Below are 20,069 nucleotides of genomic sequence, written 5' to 3'. Positions count from 1 at the left end.
CCTGCACAAAAATAACAAAGCCTATTAGAGATAATGGCACTTCCTATCAGCTGGCAGAAGGCAGGGCTATACACCTGTACACACAAGTGATAAAGAAATCAGCTCCAGGGAACTCTCCCTACCCAGCGCAATAAGCATTATTATAGGCCAATGAAATCTAGACTCAACTCATCCACTGACTCAAAATGGAGCTATAACCACAGTCATTAACTTAACAAGAGGTCTGGAGTTAGGATTTTATGCAATAGGAGCTGCAATATCTGCAATGTTAAAAACTGGAGTGGGAAGCGAGGGACTTGACTCCTTGTTGGAAGAGGTCTTTGGACAGCTCTTGGGCACTACACAGAACTCTGTAGACTTAGGTAGCTTAAATGGCAAAAACACTTTATAATTGACTTGTAAGTAGGGGCTTTTGAATTGCTAGGGAAGGATTAAACTGTTCTCTCTTTGCTGCTTTTGAAATCTGGTCTTTTCTATCTAGATGTTTTGATTGATATGAAAGTGGTTTTCAAAGGGTCTATTATTTGAAGTTGTACTTGACTTTTTTTCTTCATATTGTGCCAGTTAATTAAACTAGTTGGCACTAAACTCTCCTAGGTACATTAATTATGTTCACAGCAGAAATAGCAACAGCTGTGCTCAGCTAAAGTTGAGTTTATATTAAAAATGTTTACTAAATTTGTTGTAGATATAAAAAAGAAATTCTATTAAGTTAGACATTTATTTCCTGAAAGGGAAAAAAGCTCTTTTCTGGATTGCTCGGTGCAGTGCTCTAGTATCTATAATCAAGAGCCAGATATTAGCAAATGTGTCATTTTGCCTTCCTATTGCTCACACAAACTTAACATGTAATGCCAAGCAAGTCATATAACTGAACTGCCTGGTATATGTTTTAGACATGGGATAATTTACTCAGTTCATGAGGGAAATGGAGATCTGCTCAGATCAATCCATTGTCTACCTTCTCCCCAGTGTCTCACTGGGATTTCAAATCTATGGAACTGGCAGAGACTAGAATACATTTTTGCAAGAACGGTTAACAATGACTCCTGCTAACCTGACTCCAGCAAATGTAAATTAAAGAACAAATTGGTGCATACAAAGGCAAGGAAGCAAAATATATTGATGAAACATTTCAGGAAATACTGACGTAGCTCAGGCACTTTTCTGTTTTATTCCCCATCAGCTTCTTTCATCCCTGTTTTTATGTTACTGGGGCGGCTGTGTTCAGTTCTGCACAGTCTCCCTTGACACACACAGTCACCCCTAAATTCCCTGATTCTCATGGGAGGAATGATTTTTTTTTTTGTTTGCAATTCTGATTCTTCACTGCCAACCCCAGTCTCCTGAAGCTCTCCTACTTATAACATAGGTTTTCTGTCACAAATAGAAATAATTCTCATTTCATAACCCCCCTCAGAAAAAGAGAAGATTTTTACAGAGGCAACAACCATTGAGTACAGTTCTCTTCTTTTTCCACAGCTCACTGTACTCCTCAAGCCGCAAGATTCTTAGCTGGATGTGTTTCACTGGTCACTTTCACTCCATGAAGCATGGCTGAGATTTGCCAACATCTCCCAGATGCTGCAGGGAATACTTTACTTACTTGCAAACTTGGCTTCATTATGGCTTTGCTGAAGATTGAGTCTTCTTCAATGGCTGGATAATCTGATCTACTTTTGATAAATGCAGACACAGAGATCCATGTCACAGTCTTGCGAGAATAAATCCGAAAATCATCCTAAGTGAGTATAGAAGAGAAGTGTCACAATTTGCCCCAAACAAAGACCAAACACACTTTCACCTCGGAGTCAATGATTACAGTAGCCTTTCTAGAGCCCGCTCTGGCTCTTTTTTAAGGATTAACCAACAGAAGCCTCCCTACCTTTATGAGTTAGAGAAAAATCATTAGAACCACTGTCCTGTCAAAATGTGAGTACTACAAATACTTCAGTGACCACAGGTCTGGTGTTGGGATGATAAGAATGGAATGTGAACACCCAGGTCAAGACCTAGGACAGGCAAACAGCACAGGACAATCTGAGATGCAGTGACCGTGCTGTAAACAGAAGATCAAAAGGAACACAGCACTGTGCTGCAAAATGGATATTTAGTGCCACTACCTTTACAGTCACTCCTGAGTTGACACTTCATTGGAAGAAGTGTGTCAGCTCTTATGGCACCTTAGACAAGCTTTTGCCACAAAATGAAAATGAGTTCATGACCTTTCCATTTTTTATAAAGTAACTTGAACATTAGAACTGCCTGACAGCAAGTGTTGGTAGTACAGTCTCAGAGATTAGAGCAACTACCATAGTGAGCAGCCTCATGCTAATTTGCAGTCCCAAACACTGAACTACATGCATTAAGGCCAACTATGACACTGACTTACAGTCTGTGTGTGAGCAATTTTGCAGTTATGAAACTTTTCATTGGAAAAGGGAAGAGTAAAAATGATTTTTGTTCAAAATATGAATGCTTTGGAATAATTTAAGTGTTAAAAAAAGAACTTTAGGAATGTTTACATATCTTATTTGCCTGCTTTTCATCTTAAACTGGTCTTTAAAGTAGAATAACATTTATTTTCTGATATCTTTAATTTAGATTTCAGAATAAGTAGACATTGGGATGCAGATTGAGATGGGAACCAATGAATAACACAGGTGCTTATCATTTGAACTAAAGTGAATCAAAATTCAATAACAAAAGTGAGTTAATAGGCTCTTATATTGCAAATGCAGAGATAATGATGACTTAAGAATTAAGGGTTTATGAGAAGCAAAAGATAATTCCAAGGATCAAGATGATGAAATTACTTGCATCCTCATTAGCAGTAGCCATCACATTTGAGAACTGATATAATCAGAATACAGCAAAACAAAACTGTCATTTTAACACAAAGAATCATGAAGGGAATCTTAAATTTTCAAAGACCCAGAGCATATTTAAGAAAGCTTCTTGATAACAAGAACATACAATATGATTCAATTCCTGTTTAATTACACAAAGGATCATTTAAAAACTCATTTGTTTGAAAAGTGCTTGGCATGGCACATCTTTTTAAAATTACACACAAGAATAAGTAATTAAAAATGCAAACTGAATTGAAGATTAAAAAGGGATATTAAGCTTAATAAGATGTTTTTAATAAAATAAAAAACATGCACCAGACTATTAGGATGCAGATTGTCTCATTATAAAGTATTCAATAGGCAGATCTATGGTTTTCAAAACCTGGGATTTTAACTGGAAGCTGCTCTGCTCATTTAAGAAAGCAGCTCAAACACAGAGGCAGTAAGTGATCCATTTTGCAATTGCAAACATTGAAAATGCCATTGTTCAGGAATCTTTGAAGCAGAAAAAATCAAATTTCTGGAAGTAAACCATCCCTGCCAGCTTCTGGAGTATTCAGGCTCAGCTGGGATTCAGACGCAAGTCTCAGTTTGCTTTTTTAGTGTTGCAGTAGCTTCCATGAAATAAAACTAGGATTTGCTTATGTTGGAGTGCTACAGTACAGTCCTCAACAGATAGATACCTGTTTCAGGAAACTACTAGCAAAATGTACCAGCTCTGAAAGCATTAACTGCAGGATTGCAAGCTTCTTGGACATGGGGAAGGGCTGATGGAAAATGGAAACATAGAGCCAAGAAAACAAGCAGTATAGGCTTGGCCTCTTCTGTGTACTGATCCCTCATGACACACTTGGATGCTGCTGGGGACATTGCTAGACAACTCTTTAATTTGGCCCAGTAGATAAATTTTGGCAGAGAGGGACATCTTCACCACAGCAGCCAAGTGAGGGAAATGCGATCTGCTGGATACTGCCAAACAAACAGATGCTTCAGAACCTGGAGCACAAGGCTACAATGTAGAAAGCACAGGGATGGTAGAAGGGAGGAGGACTGAGAACAGATGACAGTCTTGAAACCACAGATATTACAGGTTTTATCACCCCAATGTCTCTCACCTTGTCTGATCAGCTGTTACCCTCCATTCCCATCATCATCATACACATAATTTGTGGAGTACTTTGAAATTCTTTGGATCAACAGTGGTACACATAAGATATTATTGCAGGAAACCAGCAATGTAAGAGATTACAGCTAACTGGATACCTTACAGTTAACTCACCTTCCAAATAGCTACCTACCAGGGACTAATTAAAAGTTTAAAGTAGGCACCTACTGTTGTTCTAAGCAGAACAGTATCTGCTTCTTCCAAGCTGCATTGGATGCAGTTTACCCACACATCCCACTCTGGCTTCCAGTAAAACAGCAGCCTCAGAGCCCCACAGGACAAGATGTATCCAGCAATGCACAAGGCCTTTCGGCAGCCTTGAGTTTTGTAGCCAAATATGTCCTGTACAGCAAAGAGAAGAGGAAAACCATTACTATTTCTCCTAAAGAAATGCCTGGAATACGATACCTCCCTGTCATTCACTGTTCACCCGTAGATAATGTTAGGTATGGTATTATGGAAAACAAGCCATAGAACTTTTATTTGGCTGCTTTACATGTCTTAAACATGATTACCAAAAACTTGCATCTTCAACAGAACTTTTCATTCACCTTCACAAAATCCAGATCTGACCACTATTTTTTATGTAGTTGTGAAACTCTGCATGAGTCACTGTTTTGTGTGTGCATGAGCAGGAATGATAGTAAAGCATAACTTTATTCCAAGTCAGGAATTCAGATTTGACAGCCAGCATTTTTAAGGTTCAGATAGAGCAGAGTTTAAGTACATCTGCACCAGGGGATAGTGGGTGATCAGTGCAGAGCTGCTGTACTAGAAGGGCTGCTCCCCTGCTCTAGCAGTGGTCTGTACTAATGCACCTACACTTCAGAGACTCAGCCAGTCTCTCTGCTTAGTGCTGAATGCCACTGTGTGCCTGCACCAGCTGGAGCTGCTGTGCACAACTTGGCACAGACACAGCTTTTGTAGCTGTTACCCTCTTCCATGACAGATCCAATATGGTGATTTTGGAGCTTGCCAATGTGCCATTGGCCTAACATATAAATAATAGTAATAATAGTAATAATAATAATCATCATAATAATCATAATAATAATAATAACAACTGTTAGTAAGAACATCTAATGAACACTTGCAGAATGCTTTACATGTTCAGAGGGCCAAAGGAAGCTACTCAGTTGTATGAGTAGGTATTATTATTCCATTTTTAAAGTTGGGGATATTGTTACATTGAGGCAAGGTGACTTGCCCAAAACATCAAAGAGATGTCTGTCAGCATTACATTTCAAGAGCTGCAGGTCTTGGTACCATGGCCAAATTTCCTCTCAGTACTGCTAGCACGGACCTAGTAAACATGAAATGAAATGTATACAGTGAATTTATAGAGAAGATGCAGCCTAAGATAAGATGGGAGATTTCACAGCTGCAATTACATCAGGTGACCAGGAGAATTTGCTAACATAAGGGTTAAGGTTCCTCAATTCCCTTCTTCTGAGTATATCTGCAGCAACTGTGCAATCTGCTTCTGAGGATCAGATATCTGCAGCCGCAGATATTGCAAGATCCACTTATAAGGTGAGAATAAAAGGTAATGTAATTTTAAGGATGACTAATGCATAATTCCTGGTTCTGTTCTGGTGTCTTTGCTTGTTATGTGAAATGCAGGCCCTGCCCAGTGGTTCCACATGCTGCCTCAGCACAAATGCTCTGTGGCATTCTCCAAAAGACAGACTCATTCTAGGCAATCTTCAAGAGGTTTCTAAGGGAAAGAAGTTGGCAACTGTGAGGAAAAAGTATGGTAAACAACACAGGAAAGTGGCCTGCACTGCACAGGACCTGGTTATACCACCTGTGAGATGCACACATAGAATTTTCAAAGGCTTCTATAATCTCTGAGCAGATCCAGAGAATAAGGCAAGTCTGCAGCAGACAGAAGGAAGCCCATAGAGGACAGCAGACAGGCAAGCTTGCTAGGAGGTAGTTGGTGTGGCAGTCATGTGCAATTAAAATTCATGTGTTCCTATAAACAGATAAAGGGTCTCCATTCAACTCTCTCTAGCTGTAACCTTAACTAAAAGGTTAAAGAAATAGTGTCAGCACCAGCATACAGAATAATACATAGGACAAGGTGAACTTACTCCTCACAGCAATTGCTTAACTAGCAGGATCCAGATGCTTGGATCCAGACTTCACAGCTTGTCAGCAAGGCAAAGGATGTCCCAAGGAGACAGAGATGCCTAAGGGAAGAACTGTTAAAAGAACACGCCTTCGGACTTCCTTCAGTATATGGCTGGACCTGGAATAACTGGAATAGTATTTTTGAATTGGGATGGGCATGAATGTCGGGGTGGGGAAGAACAGGATTGCTGCCATATGCATCTTGCTTCTGCCCGTGAATCACTCCTTTAATTTTCAGGTTTTGTGTCTTACACGCGATGTCTGAGAAGTCAGCAAGGCTGTACTAATAGAATTAAGAAGAGAGAGGGTGGATGCTCTGCATGTGATTGGCAGACATTTGGGATCATCTTCTGTTGGTAGTGTTCTTCTCCACTGAAATGTTCAATAGTTTCCCAAGCCTGATATAACAACATAACCACAAAACTAGAGCAAACTCTGTATTTCTCTGTATTTTTGCCTAGGAAACCATACACCAATATATATGTATCTGAGGCCCCCTATGTCAGCATATGTTTTAAAGCCCTTTTTCCAGAGTAGTTTCAACTCAAAAAGTGATTTGAATCCATAGATTCCAAGACATTCCCCAGAACCAAGCATGCATCAGTATTCCTCATCTTGAAATACAGAAGAGAGGCAAACAAGAAAAACAGCTCATCTTGGAAGAAAAAACGATGATCTTTAAGATATCAATTTCGCTGTATGCTGGATCTTGCTGCTTCTCACAAGGCATTTTCCTGAGACAGACAGAGAGGCAGATAGATAGAGGGATGCCATTGAGCTGTTCTGACCCCTCAAGGGTATGATTTGCCATAAGAATAGAGATGTTGGTTCAGGTTTGTTGGTTCATGTCTTGATAAGTGTGACATTTCTGAATATAGCTGTTCAGGAGTTCTACAAGGAGTAAGATGGGAAAAAATAAACATAAGATGTTAACTGATGCATCAAGATGTCCATGAAAGAATCTACTGCCAAGGCAAATAATTTCCCATGGTTTGGAAATGTCTGGAGCTGGTCACCTGGGCCACATCACTGAGAAGTAAAGCTAGGCAGGAAAACAGATTGAGGTCCAAATCTGACTAGTGCCAAAGTTCCCTGAGCCAGAACCTTTCAAGCTTAACTTCAGTACAGAATGTTCTGTTAGGTTGAGGAGATTTTTCTGGCCCTGTGCTTTCAGCTGGAAGGATTATAGCAATGAATGCTGCATTCATAAAGAAAAGAAATTAATACATGAATAACTTCTTGTTGAAGCAGAAACTTCTCACTTGTCAGATAAGTCAAAATGAAATTCTTTAGAAGAATTGTCAAAACTATTATCTTCCACAAGAAAGGTGAATATTAGACAGAGGTATCCACAATGTGCATGAAGAAGGGAGGAACAGGCACACACATGGCGCAGGTTTGTTTAGCCACATGAATGACTTACAGTAACTAGGGTTTAGAAATTCTTGAAGCTTATATAGGATTCACTTGGCCTCTGCTACAAAGATCTCCAAGCAAATGCTCATCCACTATGGCAAACAATACCTTCAAGGCTGGCAGAAGTCTTGGTGAGAGAACTGCAGTGAGAGCATGTCTGTCAGGTTAGTTTTATCTTATTAAGGAAGTAACTTCTGCTGTGTTTCATTTCACTGTGCTGGTGCAGACATGCTTCTTTTGAAGATGGTCTGATGAATACAGATTTGCACCTCGACCAATTTTCTAATGCACTAAGTTTTTAGGGTTCAATGGCTGTATTTGACATATAAAGCAGTTCACAGTCAAGTAATCTGGGTTCTTGAGTGCACCAGACTAGGAAATGGTGGAAAATAAAGCGAAGATTAGCTGTCTGTAAGACTCCAAAGGGCTTTTCATTATTTCAAAGGAGGTGACATCATCTACAAAATAAGCGGGTATACAGTGTTCATCGCATCTCTATAGAATAATTTTTAATAAATTGTTGTATATAGTAAAATGTTGTTTCCTCATCTGTTAACACCCCTTTTCTCTTGAGACTCACAATAGTCAAAGGAGTGACTGTAAAAAAATGGTTTGGTTGTGAGGGAAGGGTCTAAGAAGGGGCCAGGATTATTGGATAGAAAAAGCTGCCAGACCTGCTCAGTTGGCAAGTAAGGTTCTTAGCTCCTTTTACAATCACACAAAGCCAGCATTCAAGGCCTTATCACTCTAGTGTCCAGCAAGTCTTTGTTACTTAGTTTTAAAAGAAAAATTGCCTCTAACTGCCAGGTCGTCTGCACAGCAGAATTTAAATGCAAAAGTCAAACAAATTCAGGCACCTTTTTCTTCGGTGAAAACAAAGCCTGTAGCTACCACCAGGGAGCCTAAACAGTGGTTGTGAATGGTCATATTTCTGGCAACCCCAACACCAGGTACCCTATTATGAACAACCTGTTGCTATAACAACAGATAATAGGATTAGACTTGAAAGACTGGCTAAGTTTCACAAGCAATTTAATAACTGAATCTCATTCTTACCAACCAGAACCTGTTTCATCAGAGGTTTGTTCCTGTTCTCTCTGAAACCAGTAGTGACATTCTCTATTGTTCCATTAGCAACAAGATTGTACCTTTCAGATTTTATTTCAATTTTAAAACTTATATTTTTCAAATTCAAAGTATATAAAATTCCTGTATCAGATTCCCTTCAGAATTATGGCATCTCAAAGGATGCAGAAGCTACCAAGATGCAGCAATAAACTGGGGTTCACCAGCTGACTGACTGCAGTTCTCCCATTCCTTCAGCTACAAGCAATGGGGGAACACATGCTGAAGACAGGCTGCTGGCAAATCCTTCCCAAAGCAGTAGCCAAAGTCTATCACAATCTTTTGCACTGCAAGACTTAAGCTTCACACTTTAGGTTTTGTGCAAAGGGAATGATTATTCCCAAGCTGTGCAGAGAAGAACATCAAATTGGCAGAGAGCATAAAGCTGTGGTTTTCTGTCCTCTTCATATTCCACAGTAAATGTACTTCTCAAAATCTTCAAGCAGACTTTTCTGAAGGAAAGCGTACTATTAGCCCACTCTGAGGCAAGCTGCTGTATCCAGAGTTCTCTCGCACTATTAAGATATTTCTGGTACTACAAATGGTTATGGAGAGTTTATCTCATGCTCTGAATATACTTTGCTAAGTTTTAGCTGCAAAGCAGAAGAGTGAACTTTCATTCAAGCAAATGTTCTGCAGCAATTCTAAAGTAATCCCAAAGACATACACAGGTATATACAAGGATCTATAAGGTTATATTTCCTAAGTCAGAGTGATTACTCTTAAATCCAGGACTATCTAGCACCTCAGCTGTACCAAGAAGAAAGAAGCTGTACCAGAAAAAACTTCAAAGCATTTCTTCTTACTCCTCAGCAAACTGGACAGCTGGTTCAATACAGGGAAGTGTTGCACATCCAGAGTTCAAATTAATTACTCGCATGCTTTCAGATTACTTGAACTATTCCACTCTGGAAGAACAGGCGCTTGTACAGTGTCAGCTGTTATGTTATTACACCAAGAGATTTGATCTTGTTTGAGAAGTCAAGAACTGCTTGTTAATAATTTGGTTCAGGTAGATTAAACTGACTGTTGAAAACAACATCAAAAAATATTTTTCATTACTTTGAATTTAAAAAATAGTTCTCTTTACTTCATGTATTCTCCTTCACTCTACTTAAAGAGAACCTTCTTTTTCTCTTTTGTCACAACTACTCTCATGTTCATACTACTTTCTTTTTTCCTTTCACACAAATACACACATTAGCTGTTCTCTCTTTCTATACACACGTTGCTTTTTTTCTCATCCTCTTACAGTACCTCATACATCCTCATGGATATCTTCCTCCATCTCATACATTTTTTCTCTCTCACATCTATGTAACAAACACACACGCATTCCTGCCTAATTTAGCATAATTTGGCCACAGTTTTAATTGCATTTTCTACTCAAGTGCTTTACAAGTCTTTTTCGTTCAATTTCCATTTGGGAACCCCAGGTGAATGAGCACTGATCATACTCACTGCAGGCATGGAGAGCATGGCAACTGCTCTCCATGTCATCCAGACACTCTGGATCCATAGTGAAGACTGACTCAACACTGGGCACACATAGCAGCTTTGCACGGTAAACCTCAAATTCACAGTGTAGATTCCTAAGCACCAGATGCAGGACACAAGGGCTCAGTATGATATTGGTGAGAAACAAGAATATCCTTGGTATAACTGGCTCCATACAAGCACAGCTTGGGTGTTCCAGCAGTGCACAGCTGGAAGTGAACATTCCGGGTACAATAGTGTGACTGTACACAGCACCAGACAATCCACTTAAACCTAATTAGCTCCAGCTCAATTCTGGCATTGCTAGAGACAGTGGTAATAGTGGTGAGAGCACGACAGGGTGTTCATAGTCCTAGAAGGACAGGGCAGGGTGGAGCAGAGGCACAAACCCAGCAGCTGTTTGGAGCTGGGGAGCAGTGGCACATCAGCACCAGGGCTAGAGCCAGGAGTGGGGTGCTGCCAGCAGGTTTAGTAACTGGGCGGCGGAGCCAGTCGGGTTCTGCATTGCATGGAGCTAATTATTCCCCACCCTCGGAGCCAGTGCCTTGTGCTTCCTGCACTGCTCAGCTGATGCTGCTGGGTGACTCTCTACTGCATTCCCCAGGTTTGCATTATGCAAAATGCGGCATCTTCCCTTCCCTGGATGGCTGAGGGAGCTGTCTGAAAATCTACATTTTTTTTGCAAGATAACAGCTATCCATGTTTGCACATGACACAGTCTCTTTCACTAGAACAGGAACCTCAGTGAGGAGATTTTGAAGATTTCTCCAGGATTTCTGAAAGTAAACAGTTGTGTCAACTTGTAAGTGACTGTGTTTCAATAGCTATGCTATTGAAATCCTGCAAGCACTTACAGCAGTAGTCCAGTGGCTCTGCAGCACAAGAATTTTGAGAAGCATTGCATTTACCTGATATGCCTAAGAACTGTTGATGTACAGCTGCATCATGGATCTGATATCTCCACCAGAATATATTAGAGGGACAGAAACCACGAGAATAGCTGACTCATAACACACAGTAATGTCAAAGCAGCTCAGAAGCTCTGAATACACTTCAATTGTGTGCTGACATTACTATTTAAGAGCAGTGCCATGAAGGAGACCAGAGATTTTGTATAAACATAGGACTTATTTCCAGATGCTACAAAATGCATGCAAACACATTTCTGCCTGTGAAACTCTGGAAAGAGATATAGTAGTTCTGTATTTAGGAATCCCAGCTCCTAAGATAGTGTTGGCGATTCAACAGACTGCATTTGCCAGTAATTTATGCAAACATAACAGGTGTTTTTATGTTTAGGAGAAAGCCAAGGTTTCCAGTTCTCTAACTGGAGGTGATCCTGGAGATCCAGCTGTCAAATGGTTGGGGATGCCAGTCTGGCCCACCCCTCAAGCTCATATTAAACCACCTCCACCTAGATTTGTAATACCACATGAATAATCTGTTTAGCCATCATCCCCTGTTGGAGGGGATAACTGGTTAAACTGAATGGAGACAACCTTATTTTCTTTCTGCTAAAAAAAAAAAAAAAATCCCTTTCCAACTGTATGTTTCTGCCAAGGAAACACCCCAACCACCAATAACTCAATTACAGTCTGTAGCATTTTATTGCAGAACAGGTGCCACCTTCTGCTTCAAGCTGAGAAAGACCTAGACAGAGATACAACTCACCATCTCATTCTCTTCTCCCTGGTTAAGCTGTGCATAGTGGTTCTTGGCAGGATTTTCCCCCATGAAATGACCCTCTGGAGACTTTCTACAGCACCCTCAGGACAGGTCTTCAGCATAGTGTGCTTGAACTTCTATATTGAGGAAGTGCTCTAAGTACACACCTTCCTTATAATTCTGATGATGTTTGAAGTAGGGAGCTCCTCCCTCTCTGGGGTTAGCAGGTAACACTTTATCCCTCCTCCCTCCATTCTGTTGTTGGAGTTTAGCAATTGTGAGGGTTCATGCAAAATTCACTCAAAAACAATGCAAGACAGAAAAACTCCAATCTTACAAGTGTTTGCCACAATATGACTCCAGGGCATAACTCTGGTAGGTGCGAGCAAGCACTGTTGGCACAAAACTTTTAGGGGAGGGCAAGAGGGGAGTATTTTTCCAGAGATTATGGAATCACTGGAGACCAGGAGTGTGTCCAAATAAGAAACAAAATAGGCATTGCTGTTGTTAACACTCTTAGCAACCAGTCTGAACTAAGTGTCTAGCAGTGATCCCCACACATGCCATGGAAAATAAATCAAGCTCTGGTACTGTAAAAAGGGGCCCCAGTTTGTGCTGATGGATTTATGCATATGGACTGTGTGTCAGAATTCAGCCAGGTAGGATCTGCAATCAGGACCTTTATTCATTATTGAGAATATCCTCATAGAATGTCTTCTGACCTTGCCATATAGCTTTGGGAGACATCACTCACTGATGTTATTTACTCACTCTTGAGTTAAAAACTGGAGTTTCCCACTGATGTCAGTAAGCTGGATAAGATGTCTCTGACCTTTAAATCAGAGCCAAAAGGAAGCTGGCAGGAAAACAACACTGAGAGTTTTACCACCTCCTTTTTTTTTGGGCTGCATTTGTTGATTAGTCTTGTGATTCATTCCCATTTCACTACTATTTCCTTGTACTTTGCTACTTTTTAAGAAGTTACACAAGAAATATTTTAGAAGTGAGGTCAGGAAAGGCAAACCTGTTCTTCCAGCAAGCATGTTAAGAAAACTGAAACATTACTTCTAGGGTGACTGAAACAGACCAAGAGGCATCAAGTCAGTTCCTATTCCTCAGCATTTTGCTACCATGAGGCATGGACTTGTACAAGCAACAAGAAAGACCACTGCATATCCTTCAGCAGGCAGGCTCAGAGAAACTGAAAGGGAGAAATGCAGGAAACAGAGAAGAGAAAATGAAGGAATTAGGTCAGTTGATACAAACAGATGTGCACCTATGCACAGCACAGGAACAGATGTGTTTGAAAATGCCGGTGATAAGCACTGGAGCCAAGTTGTTCCGCCTCGACACCTACCACACTTCCAAAAGGAGCCCAGACCAGAGGCTGGACTGACAAGGATATATCTGTACTAAGCTGTGTAAGGGCGATTTATTGCACAAGATCAAGGTTCTCTCCAGACTCAACTTCAGTGCTACCCTCTCCTTCCTCCCACTGCAACTTGTTTAGTCTAAGCCTCTCAACTTACCATTTTATTCTTCTGAGACTGAGCAAAGGGAACTCTAGTTATTATATGAGTGTCACAGTATAAACTAAAACTTTGAAAGAAAGAACATATTAAAGTCCATTTCTGATAAACCTGATGAGATACGGAAAATGAGCATTGCTATTAGAAGCTGTAACAGGAAACAACAGCAAAGGCACCTTTTCTAAGGCGGGCTGATGATTTTGGGAAACAACCCATTATTTTGGGAGGTGCCAGAGTTGAAAAACAGGACTGTCACACGCACTTTTTCTGCCTGGTCAGCTTTTGCTGCTTTGCCAAACATCACCCTTGCTCTTTCTAATGTCTTTAGCAGACTAGGGTGCAGCAGGGGTCCTTGGTTGCTCTGGCACAAAGATGAGAGATGCAGACATCCCACCAAAGCAGGATCTCCAGGGAAGAATAAAGGCTCATACAATCTTTTCACTATTTGTAGTTTTATTCCAGCTCCAAGGTGTTCTGCACTCCTAGAGAACACCCCTATGGGAGTATTTATACCTTCACAACTGAAAACGAAGAAAAAAAAGGTTAAAGGTGCAAAACGTACATCATTTCCATATTCTAACAATCTGTCATAATAATTCATCACAGTATTAATCTAGAACCAAAGACGATGGTGACATTTGTTCATTTTCTTAAGCTTGTTCACAATTGCCTGAAGAAAAAGTAGCCTGCATTGGAAGCTTTAGTTATATGATGCTCTCTACTGTTTGGAGTAAGAATTACATGGTCTTTATTCATAAAAAAGTTATTTTTTAGCATGTCCTCTGGAGTATCATCATTCATATTTTTAAATTGAAACTTGCCTTAAAAAATCATACAAAAATTACAAAAACAACTGGTCAAGCTAAAATATAAAAGCAAAGTAGGATTTAAAATATAGTCCCTTAAACTTAGAAATAAATAGTCACAAAGCTAAGGCAAGCAAGAGAACATGTGTCTCACCTCACCCCAACAACATTTATCTCAGTCCTAAAAATACATGTATATATTATGTCATTCTTAGGCAATTTATTTTGCTTTGAAAAATCTCACAGTATAAACAGAAGCCTGACCTCTAAAGCACCCCAAATCTCATTTTCTGTTTCTCAGCATGTAACACCCCGTTCTGGCCACATTACAGAAAGGAAGCTGTGAATCAGCTGGTGACAGTCCACAAGAGAGCACCGAGAAGAATGACAAAGGATTCGTAAAATACGGAAGAGGCACTTAGTGTTGTTCTATCTAAAGAAAGGAGACTGAGAAGAGCCATGGCGGTAGTCTTCAAACACATAACTGGAGAACGTAGTATTATCCAGGACCACTGTGGACATGTTACAAGAAAGATTCAGATCAGGCACAAGGGAATACTTTCTATTAAAGTAGCAAGCACTGGCATTGCCAGGTGAACACTCCAATGTCTGTGGTGTTTAGGGGCAGGTGTGGCATGCACTGCTCAGAAATGACCTAACCAGAGGTGATCCTGTGTGAGGGCAGATGGATGGAGCTGATGAGCTCTTCTGGTGCCTCCTTTGCCTCCTGCTTCAAAGTGGCCAGAAAGAAACCCCAATAACTCACAGAAGCCCACTGAGAAACACCTTGTGTTTTCCAGCTTTCAAGAAAACGCTGCCACCCACGTCATGCACTCCCCAGACACAACAGCAGCTGTTATCAGAACCTTATCTGGAACAGTGTAGAAGACCCAGTTCCACCATCCGGGCTGCGCTTCACCTCACCGCCCTCTCCAGGCCTGCCAGGCGGGCCGGGCCGCGCTGGGGTGCCCGAGGGGAGCCAGGGCCACAGGGACGACACGGCGATGCGATGACAGGGTTGTGAGAGGGGCACAGAGCTCGGTGCGGGGATCCAGGACCCCGGCGTGAGGGATCCATGATCCCGGCACGGGGATCCCTGATCCAAGTGTGAGGGATGCACGATCCCGGTGCGGGGATCTAGGATCCAAGTGTGAGGGATCCCTGATCCAAGAGTGAGGGTCCATGACCCACGCGCGGCAGACCCAGCACTCCCGGCGCTCCGCTCCTGACCGACCAGCCCCCGCGGTGCTCCCTCTAAACCCTCCCTCCTCCTCGGCCGCCGAGCCCGGAACGTTGGCGCGGTGAGGCGCGGTTTCCGGCGGGGCGCGGACCGCGGTGCCCGGAAGCGGCTGCCGCTGCCCTTGCCCTCAGCGCGGCCGCCCCTGCGGCTCCCGGGCCGCTCCCGCTCCCCCCACCCCGGCCCTTACCATGTGGCGGACGCGAGCGGCGGCAGCTTGGTAAGCGGGACGGGCCCCGGCGGGCTGCAGGCGGGCCTGGCACCCGCGGGGGAGGCGGAGCAGCACGGCGGGTTGAGGTGCGAGGTGCGGGTGTCAGTGGCGCAGCGCTGGGCCTGAGGCTGCTGCCGGCGGCAGCCTGGTACCCCCGGGCTGGGCAGCTTCCCATCCTCCGGCTCCCCTGGGACCTGGGGGAGGCGGTGCATGTAGAAGGGAGCTGCTTCTCCCGCATTCTCGCCCTGGGGAGCTCGGGCCGCTTTCGTGTCCCTCCCGGCAGCTTCCTTGCGTGCCGCTTGTTTTCACCGTTCTGCTACACCATTCCAGCCTGGAGCGGTGAATGGTGGATAGTAGCGTGATATTCTTGGCAGATTTCTTAGAGTCATGGAATGGTTTGGGTTGGAAGGGGAACGTGAAGATCATCTAGTTCCAGCCCCTATTTGGGAGCAGCTGTAGGAAAAATCAGCGTTGTCTAGTGCTGAATGAGAAAGAAAACGCCACCGTGGTTTTTGTTGGGTTATGTTTGCTTTGTAGTCACAGGCATTGCAGGCCACTTTCTTGTGTTTCACAAGACATTTGTAATCTCAGTGCAGTGTTGCAGGCCTGTAACCAGGCAGAGCTACTCGTGTCTGGAAGGATGGGTTTTGTTATTGTTAAAACCAACGTTGCAGAGGCTTGAAATTTGGAACTCATTAAGGACTTCATTTAATAGCATTGTTTTGCCATCCTTTTCAATCTGGCTGTACTTTTCATAGAAGAGCTCGAGGTGATTTTTTGGTCAGTATTCATCAGAAGACTTAGCAGCAGGAGGAGAGAGGAAATAAATAGAAAATGGAAGTTTTGGTGTGATGGAGGAGTAGTGGGGCTTCTAATGAATTACAAGATTTCAGATGTGCAAGTAAAGCAGTTGAGTTTGGAATATGCAATGACACTCCAAAGGAAGTTGTGGATCTAGGTTTTACCAGAAGACTGTAATGGAATTCAATTTTTCTTTCAGTTTAAACACGCAGGCTGAATGCTATAAAACACAATGTTCTAAAAGAAAAATCACAGAGAAGAAAGTTACATAATACTACACAAAATGCCTTCAGCCCAGGTGAAGATGGGTAATGAGGAATGACTGTCACAGTGTGTGCTACCACATGGTCTCTGCTGAAAACAATAAATATCTGTGAAATGGTAATGGCTGCAAAACAAAATAATGAACAGCCCGGACATTGACATGCTTCATACAGGCTTATTACTCCCTGTTTTAAAACTGGGAAATAAAACATTTCAGATAGAGGCACTTCGTATTGGTTCTGCTTGTAGTTAATTTCTGAGCCTGTTGTAGTTCCACGTCCAAGGAGAGAAATGCTTTACTGGTTTTGGGATTGTTCTGTTCCTGCTTATTAATCTCTTTCTGGGTTCTCAGTTTCTCATTGCCGAAGCCCAGCGTTGCAGAGATAGTTTAGCACAGCAGCAAAGGTTGTCCTTATAGCCATAGTGACTGAGGAACGAGCACTTACAGAGCAGCCCCTGGAGTTCCTTTATTGGGCTTTCCATTGCACTACAGGAAATTTCTAAACTTAGATCATCAGCCAAATTGGTCTTTAAGACAGAAGAATGTCTGAATTCTGATTTTTTGACTTACCGTCTAAAAGCTCAGTTTCTGGATTAAAAGTCCTTTTTATGACAAAGTATTTCACTCCTTTGGACATGAAGAACTGCCTGTCATCTCTAGTACATTGAAAATCTGGAGGCAAAGAACTGTATAGGTGATAGATCATGTTATTAAGAAGTGGTGGAATATTTTCCATGAAGTATGATTCACTTGTTTCTGTTAAAATCTGTTTGTTTAAAATGTTTTAGGATTGTGGGATTAATAATTTGCCATTTCAGTGATATGTAGGACTTGCGTTTTTGTGTGTGTGTTTTGTTTGTTTGTTCCATTTGGAAGTAAATGCACTTGATATTATTGAAAACCCTGAAAAAGGCATCAAAGGACAAGCTTTCATTTCAGCTTTTAAAATTTCAGGCCTATAATTTCACACATATTTTGCATTCACTAAAAGATTTAATATTAACCATTCTGATGTGATGGTACATCCAAAAAATTACAGAAGAAATTACCTTTTCAGACCAGTTATCCTTTCCCTAAACTAACAGAATTACCTCAAACTGTTGCAGTGTGCAGATAGTGTAATCAAAAGTACACAAGTTTTATTCCAGGCCATGTGTTTGCCTAACATAGGCAGGATTGATAAGTCTCCTGTGTTTTAACATGTGCTTTTCATGGCTCAGCTCTGCTCTCAGTGTCAGATCTTCCAGACTTTTCCCTCTTTAGTCTGAATTCCTTCATGAAAGTGTCAATGCACGTGGTGCAGTCATCTCCAGAACTAATCTTGTCTCTGCATGACCCGAGACAAAACCAGAGTCTTGTAGTCCTAGAACTACAGCAAGTGAAAGGAACTGAAAGATATCGTTTAGCACATGCTTCAGTTCCAAAGGTGAATCTGCCTGGCCAAAATAGGACAAATGTATTCTACAATGGATTTTCTTCTATGTATTGGGTTTTTTAAAAGTTTGAAAATCCCATACTAACTTAATGTTCTCTAAAAGTTCATTTAGAGAATAAGACAGGCCAAACTGTGAAGTTTTCTTATATGTTGCAAGTCTTCTGAGGACTGTTAGCCCAAACAATGCTTTACCACACACATGTTATTTGCCTTATTGCAGTGTGAAAGTTAAATGTAATTCATAACAGACTTCGGAATTTGTAGTTAAGGTTTTGTGTCTATAATCACTAAAAATAGTGATTTATATTTATTATAAATAGAAATTTATTTTCCTCATAACCATAGCAGTAGTAGCTGGGAATTATGCATGCAGGGTGATGTAATAAGATGATCTGTAACCAGCTAAAATACCATGTGGATCACTTCTAAAGAGATGTTTGAGTTAATGGTATGTTGAAGAAATCAGTTAAATTTTTTATTTCTTTCTTTCAGTGTCATCTGCCAGAGCCTAGCAAATAGCAGCTGTGCAATAAAAAGAAAATCACCCCTTCAAAACCTGCACCTCGTTTCCCGAAGTATCCATCATCCCTGCTACCCAAGTTCCAAGTTCCAGAGACCTCCATTAAGGATATCCATCCAGCAGTTCTCTTCTCTGAATCGTCTTCCCTTTCACAAAACAAAACTTTTAAGTGTCAAACATGGATTCCAGTCCCACAGGAACTTTTGGCTGGCCAGATTAGCTTCCAGGCTTCTCAAAGTTCGCTATCTCATCTTGGGATCTGCAGTAGGAGGTGGCTACACGGCTAAGAAGGTATTTATCTCTGGAATCTACTTTATGCTTTTTGTCTTTGTTATTGTAGACTTCAAAACAAGTTCTTGATACAGTCACAAAAATACAAGATACGATTGCTTGGTTTAAGTGATGGTAATAAAGATGAGTGAATATGGAGAACATTGTTTGGAAAACTACTGTAGATCTTAAAAGATCAAAGTACTACTCATGTCTAAAGATGATGGGTTATTATGTGTTATGTGTAGGTAGTAGTTGCTCATACACTTCTCTATGTACATTTCTCTTTCTACCATGATTTTTTTCCTTTCTCTGTTAGACATATGAGCAGTGGAAGGACATGATTCCAGATCTGGAGGAATATAAGTGGATTGTTCCTGACTTCATTTGGGAGCTTGATGAACTTGTTGACTTCGGTATCACAAACCCATGATGTTACTCTGTCTAAAGACTGACATGTGTAAAACTTTAAACATAGGAGTCTAGGTCCTCAGGGCCTCACTCCAGGAGTAGCTTTTCAGATGTAATCTGAGTGGACTTTTATTTTTGGAGTTTTGTGTGTCTTTCACCAAGGCATTTGTATTAGTGTGTTTGTAAGAAGAAATTAAGCTCTGTTTAGCATGGCTATTCCCTAATGCATCCTGTTATTTGAGAATGTTCTTAGTAATTTCATAAAGCCATATAATCCCATTAGTGAAAGGAGAGTTGCAGCATGATCAAGGGAACTCACAGGTTTTGGTAGTATTTTGCAGGAAGTTCTTTCTTTTTATATGAATGACTTACAAGTGAAGATATAAATAGATCACTAAAAAATTTGTGTGAGTAAGAGACCAGTTGAAAATGCAGAATAGTGAACCTGCCTATCTACAAAATTATCTTGAAGATACAGAAGAAAAGGAAATGGAAAAATAGAGACTTGCTTTCCTGAGCCTTCAGGTTTCAGTAGAGGCTTTTGTGTATTTTTAGATGGAAGGCAGAAATCTGAAAATCAAGCACTGACATTTTATATGCAGGGTAGAAACGTGGTGTTCTTTTTTTTTTTTTTTTTTCTTTAAATAATCTCTATGAATATTTTACTGCACAGAATCATGGAATGGTTTGGTTTGGGAGGGAACTTACAGATATTTAGTTCCAACCTC

At 41.2% G+C, this 20,069-nt stretch overlaps 2 protein-coding genes across 5 annotated transcripts in view; one reads left to right on the top strand and one right to left on the bottom strand.

Moving 5' to 3' along the window:
• Positions 1-11,925, bottom strand: part of ATP13A4 (ATPase 13A4) — a 36,682-nt gene extending 24,757 nt beyond the window's left edge. Inside the window, exons 1-3 of the mRNA XM_066193332.1 lie at positions 11,863-11,925; positions 4,186-4,359; positions 1,607-1,741 (exon numbers count right to left, since the gene is read on the bottom strand). Coding sequence (XP_066049429.1) covers positions 1,607-1,741; positions 4,186-4,359; positions 11,863-11,925 — 372 coding nt within the window. The remainder of the gene's footprint in view (positions 1-1,606; positions 1,742-4,185; positions 4,360-11,862) is intronic.
• Positions 11,926-15,540: 3,615 nt separating this feature from the next.
• Positions 15,541-20,069, top strand: part of OPA1 (OPA1 mitochondrial dynamin like GTPase) — a 47,884-nt gene continuing 43,355 nt past the window's right edge. For 3 of the 4 annotated variants that reach the window (XM_066193329.1, XM_066193330.1, XM_066193328.1), the window contains exons 1-3: positions 15,541-15,648; positions 18,633-18,951; positions 19,250-19,346. In XM_066193329.1, the coding sequence (XP_066049426.1) occupies positions 15,620-15,648; positions 18,633-18,951; positions 19,250-19,346 (445 nt within the window). In that variant the 5' untranslated portion in view covers positions 15,541-15,619. The remainder of the gene's footprint in view (positions 15,649-18,632; positions 18,952-19,249; positions 19,347-20,069) is intronic. The other variant, XM_066193331.1, reaches the window with a different exon arrangement.

The sequence above is a fragment of the Chamaea fasciata genome, unplaced genomic scaffold, assembly GCF_029207755.1.
Source record: "Chamaea fasciata isolate MVZ Bird 193981 ecotype frontalis unplaced genomic scaffold, bChaFas1.0.hap1 SCAF_11, whole genome shotgun sequence".
NCBI classification, from domain to species: Eukaryota; Metazoa; Chordata; class Aves; order Passeriformes; family Sylviidae; genus Chamaea; species Chamaea fasciata.
The sequence above is the reverse complement of the archived record's forward strand: the minus strand, read 5'-3'. Positions and strand labels throughout refer to the sequence as shown.